General features: G+C 49.2%; 1 protein-coding gene across 1 annotated transcript in view; it reads right to left on the reverse strand.

The window, feature by feature from the left end:
• The window catches only part of LOC107121479 (synaptosomal-associated protein 25-like), a 16185-nt gene that overhangs the window by 3129 nt on the left and 7127 nt on the right, over positions 1–5929 (reverse strand). The window contains 3 exon segments of the mRNA XM_015424389.1: positions 2193–2317; positions 3966–4087; positions 5318–5366. Of these exon segments, the coding sequence (XP_015279875.1) occupies positions 2193–2317; positions 3966–4087; positions 5318–5366 (296 nt within the window).

Consider the following 5929-nt stretch of genomic DNA (forward strand, 5'->3'; position numbering starts at 1 on the left):
GGCTGCTTCTTGCTCTGACTGAAGGCTGCTGGGAGCAGGGGGTGGGGCTCATTGATGTGCCCACCCCCTGGGCTCTTTACTGCCGGAGCTCCGCTCCTGTGCGCTCCGGCAGGAAATGACCCCTGCCCAGATCACACATTTTTGCCTTAGTTCAGGAAGGAGGGCTCCAGAGCAAACTGATTTATGCAGGAGCCAAATCACTCGCTCACAACTTTAATGCCAGTCGCTCACAAAATAGAATTTCTGCTCACCGGACTCCACAGCTTAGAGGGAGCATTGCTCTGGACTGTCCCAGCAATCAAAGAAGCTCCTTTGGGAAGGGGGTATGTGCAGGACAGGGCCTTTTTGGTGGCTGCCCCGCAATTATGGAAGAATCTTCCCAGGGACGTGTGCCTGGCCGCCTCACTTTCGATCTTTAGGAGGCAGCTGAAGACGGTTTTATTTAGGACTGCATTTGATTAAAGCCGTCCTAAACTGGTGATTTTAAATTTCAGTTTTAGGTAATCCATTTTATGTATTTTATTGACGTGGGAAGCTGCCTTGAGCTCCGTAAGGTAGGAAGGAGGCTTATAAATATTTTGAAGAACTACAAATTAAAAAATTCGAGGATAAGGGGCCAAGAGGTTCCTTCCTCAGGACTAGAATTCCCTTTTTAAAAGGGGGGGGAGGAAGGGAGGGGGGAGGGAGAAGAAAGAACACAATTGGCACTGACAAAGGGATTTTATGCTAAGGAGTCAACGGCTGAGCTCTCGGCAATGGAGGGCCAAGCGTGGCATGGCGGTCTGAATGTCAGAGTAGGACCCGGGTTCGAATCCCCACTTCGTGCCAGGGAAGCTCGATGGGTGAATTCGGGCCAGGCGCGTACATTCGGCCTAACCTGCCTCACAGGGCTGTTGTTGCAAGGAGACTGTTGCAAGGCTCTTCGGGTCCCTACTGAAGAGAATAGTGGGGTATAAATGGAGTAGGTGAAATCAATCAAAATAAAGTCAGAGGGGGGCCCAAGTGGGAGGCACGCTGGGCCTAGGGAAGGAAAGGGGTGGAGGAGAAAGCCGGAGGAGGAGCAAAAGACAGCACGGCGTAGCCACCACTACCACCAACTGGGGCTGGCAAAGCAGTCCGCTGGATTAGGCTGATCGGCCATTGAACATCGGGGCCATAACACCCTCCTGGTCGGATTTAAATGGGATGTGCAATAGGAGCGAGTGGTCAGTCGCGTTGGATCCTGGGCATTGCCCACTGTATTTAACTGTTTTAAATTGTTTTAATTGTATTTTATCGCACTGCTGTGCCTTGTTTTTGGTATATGGTGTACTGCACCTATATATTGTAAGCCGCCCTGAGCCCGCGTGCGGGGAGGGCGGGGTATAAATGAAAGATTTTGACCCGCGGCTTCGCCCGATTTCCCCCGCAGTTTCATGATCCTGTTTTTTTGAGGATCAACTAAACTGTGGAGTCCAACAATTAACAATTAAAGTGCTAGTGATGGTACTCTTTGATGGTAATCATTGAATGATTCAGATGGCGTACTAACAATGCCAGGTAGCGGAGGTATAAACTTCATAAAGGACACAAACACAAAGGTGTGTTTTTTAAAAAAAACTTAAAATAAAAACACGCTTAAAACATCAGCACTCTTGCGATATTTTGTTTGTTTAACAGTGTCTGATAACTGACACCTCTCGCTCTCAATTATTGCATCAAAAACGTCTGTGCGGTTGCAATCCTGAGTATGCAGTTCAGGTGTGTATCTATAAGCTGCAGACCTGCGATGACGCAGCAGCAGCAGAACTGGAAGAAGAAGAAGAAGAAGAAGAAGAAGAAGAAGAAGAAGAAGAAGAAGAAGAAGAAGAAGAAGAAGAAGAAGAAGAAGAAGAAGAAGACAGCCAGTTCCACGGCGGGCCTGATGGGAGCCCTCCCGGGGGGGGCCTGATCTGCCCCCCGGGCCGCATGTTTGACACCCCTGCTCTAGGCTGATCCTGCATTGAGCCGAGGGTTGGACTAGATGGCCCGTGGGACCCCTTCCAGCTCTGTGTGATTCTATGAGTCTACATAAACAAGCACTTGCATAAAATAAATGAAGCATCGGCGTGGTTTCTTGCTCTCCCTTCCTAACCCCCTAACCCCCCATCCATGCAAGGCCAGAGAAAGAATCCCGCCGTTCCGCTCCCCTGACCGCAGCAGCCGCTTCTTACCTGTGGATGAAGGGGCCGCTCATGACCATCTGATTCCCGTCGGCCACCATGCAAGGCTGCTGGGAGACCACGTCGTCCTGGCTGTTGCCGGACACCTTCTTATAAGCCTCCAGGGCTTTGAGGTCCTTCAACCTAGGGGTTGTTGTTTGTGTTTGTTTTAAAAGCCAACCCGGTCAGGAATTTAATGCGTTAGAGAAAGATGCCATTTTGAAAGGATCGGGGTGGGGGCGTAACTATTAAGGAGTGCTTTTCTGCATTTTCACATATATATATATTTTTGGACACCAGATAAACTAGCCAAATGTTATAAGAATGTCTCAGAAACATGCTGGAGAGGCAAAAATAACTTAGGAACTTTTTACCATGTCTGGTGGAGGTGTGAAAAAATAGTCAAGTTTTGGAAAAAGGTCGAAGAACTGATAAAAGAGATTACAGGTATAGAACTCCAACTTATCCCAGAAAGTTATCTGCTTAACATGATTCCAGATAGAATAAATAGAGAAGATGTATGTATCATTCTATATATTCTCGCAGTAAGCAGAATCCTCATAGCTAAAAAGTGGAAATCGGATGTAATACCAAGAAGAGAAGAATTAATGGAAAAAATCCTAGAAATAGCGGAAATGGACAGATTAAATCTGATATTAGCAGGGAGAGATGATAACGTTTTTAAGAAAAGGTGGTTTAAAGTAAATATATGGATGGGGAAAAAATGTATAATGTACACTCCAAAAAATGTTATGTATAAGGAAAATTTACATTTTTTTTTGTAACGGAAAAAATATAAATAAACTTTACAAAAAAAAAAAAGGAGTGCTTTTCTGCAGAGGCAGGACAAATCCATACACGATAGGTCTGTTATTCGACAACTGCGAATGACAGAAGGACATCAGGAGAGCCCTGCTGGATCAGACCAGGGAGGGTCCATCCAGTCCAGCATCCTGCCTCACACAGGGGCCAGCCAGTTCCTCTAAAGGGCCATCAACAGGGCAGAGAGGCCGAGGCCTTCCCCTGAGAGGAACATCAGAAGAGCCCTGCTGGGTCAGACCAGTGAGGATCCACCTAGTCCAGCATCCTATCTCACACAGGGGCCAGCCAGTTCCTCTGGAGGGCCACCAACAGGGCAGAGAGGCCAAGGCCTTCCCCTGAGAAGAACCTCAGAAGAGCCCTGCTGGGTCAGACCAGTGAGGGTCCATCCAGTCCAGCATCCTGTCTCACACAGTGGCCAACCAGTTCCCCTGGAGGGCCAACAACAGGGCAGAGAGTCCGAGGCCTTCCCCTGATAAGAACATCAGAAGAGCCCTGCTGGGTCAGACCAGTGAGGATCCATCTAGTCCAGCCTCCTGTCTCACACAGGGGCCAGCCAGTCCCTCTGGAGGGCCAACAACAGGGCAGAGAGGCACTGAGATTCAGAGGTTGACTGCCTCTGAATATGGAGGTTCCCCTCAGCCACCATGGCTAGCAGCCCCTGATAGAACCCTCTCTGCCATGAATCAATCTAATGGCCTTTTAAAGCTGTTTATTCCTGTGGCCCTCATGACATCCTCTGGCAGCGAATTCCACATTTTAATCACTCGCTGTGTAAATGCCTTTGAGTTCCAGTATTTGGGGAGAGGGAGAAAAAATTTCTCTTTGTCAACTCTTTCCACACCATGCTTAATTTTATAAACATATATGGAGTAAAACCTCCATGTGCAAGAGCACCCTACCACTGAGTGACAAATACGGCCTAGCCTGGGTTCTGTGGAACCTTTCGATCTGAGCCGCCAGAACTTACTTAGCACAGGGACAGACGAAAAGCCCGCAGCATTTGGCCATGTCCGAAAGATTTTTCTCTGCTTGCTTCATATCTTCATGGATTTGGTCCAAGCCTTCCTCAATCCGGTCCAGTTGTTCTGGGCAGGAAAGCAATGGACGAAATGAAAAGAACGAAAGGAAGGAAGGAGAAGGAAGGAAATAAGAGAGAGAGAAGAGGAAGGGAGGGAGAGAGAGAGAAGAAGGAAAGAAGAGAGAGAAGAGGAAGGGACGGAGGGAGGAAGAGAAAGAGAGAGAAGAAGGAAGAGAGAGAGAAAAGCGGAAGGAAGGGAGAGAGAGAGAAAAAAAAGAGGAAGGAAGAGAGAGAGAGAGAGAAGAGGAAGGAAGAGAGAGACAGAAGAGGAAGGAAGGAAGATGTTGAGAGAACGAGAAGAGGAAGGAAGGAAGAGAGAGACAGAAGAGGAAGGAAGGAAGAGAAAGAGAGAGAGAAAAGAGGAAGGAAGAGAGAGAGAGAGAGAAAAGAGGAAGGAAGGAAGAGAGAGAGAAAAAAGGGGAAGGAAGGGAGAGAGAGAAGAAGAAGAAGAAGAAGAAGAAGAAGAAGAAGAAGAAGAAGAAGAAGAAGAAGAAGAAGAAGAAGAAGAAGAAGAAGGAGAAGGAGGAGGAGGAGGAGGAGGAGGAGGAGGAGGAAGGAAGGAAGGAAGGAAGGAAGGGAGAGAGAGAGAGAGAGAAGTGGAAGGAAGGGAGGGAGGGAGGGAGATTCAGCATGGTGCGATGATTAGAAGCTCAGAACAGGACCTGGGTTCAAATTCGTACTTTGCCATGAAATTTGCTAGAATGGCCAGTCATTCTCAGCCTAACCCACCTCACAGGGTTGTTGTGAGTATAACACGGGGTAGGGGAAACCTTGTAGCACTGTCCAGGGCTCTCTGGAGGAAAGGCAGGATAAGAATGATATGGATCTGCACACGGTAGCAGAATGAAGGTAGGAGGAGGGAAGAACAGAGTGTAGCCCCTTCCGACCCCCGTTTGGAGGGTCTGTAGTTTGGAAGGCTTCCTCGGATGCGGCAAACAAAAAGGGGCTGGCCAAGAAATTCTCACCCTGATGCCCTAGTTTTCTGTTTGCGGGGAGGTGTTGAAAAAATTGGTACCTTCCACCCTCCTTCTGAAGCACCGTAGTCCACTGTAGCTCCTCATCCCTGTGTGCACAGACCCAGCCGATGCTATAATAATATGCATTTCTGAGCAGGTAGCAAACAGGTATTCATCCAACTCGAGAGCGGGAACTGTCAGCTGTGTTCGTGGTTGGAAATGCGAACAGAAAAGGCGGCCAGTTCTTCTCACGGTGCCATCGTCCCGACCCCAGCACTTACCTCCCTGTTCGTCCAACATGACCAAGGCCCGGATTCCAGCATCTTTGGTCTGGACGAGGCAAGGAGAGGGAAAAAGAGAGAGAAAATGAAGAACCACAGAAAGACCACCAAATCCTGCACAGTTCCCAGGGGGACAGATCAGGATGTGTGACTGAACAACAAAAAGCAGTGGAAAAGTGCAGGAGTCCAGGAGCACCTTTAAGACTCACAAAATGTGTGGCAATAGAACAAAGTTTGAGTCCAGTGGCACCTTTAAGACCAACAGGGGTCATTTCCTGCAGGAGCGCACAGGAGCGGTGCTCCGGCAGTAAAAAGCCCAGGGGGCGGGCACATGCAACAAGCCCCACCCCCTGCTCCCAGGAGCCCTCAGTCAGAGCAAGAAGCAGCCAGGTAAGCTGCAGAGCCCCCCCCCCAGCCCCTCAGTCCAAAACAGTCCAGTGGCACCTTTAAGACCAACAGGGGTCATTTCCTGCAGGAGCGCACAGGAGCGGTGCTCCGGCAGTAAAAAGCCCAGGGGGCGGGCACATGCAACAAGCCCCACCCCCTGCTCCCAGGAGCCCTCAGTCAGAGCAAGAAGCAGCCAGGTAAGCTGCAGAGCCCCCCCCCCAGCCC

This window comes from Gekko japonicus, unplaced genomic scaffold (genome assembly GCF_001447785.1).
Source record: "Gekko japonicus isolate JY-2015 unplaced genomic scaffold, Gekko_japonicus_V1.1 scaffold6148, whole genome shotgun sequence".
Lineage (NCBI taxonomy): Eukaryota > Metazoa > Chordata > Lepidosauria > Squamata > Gekkonidae > Gekko > Gekko japonicus.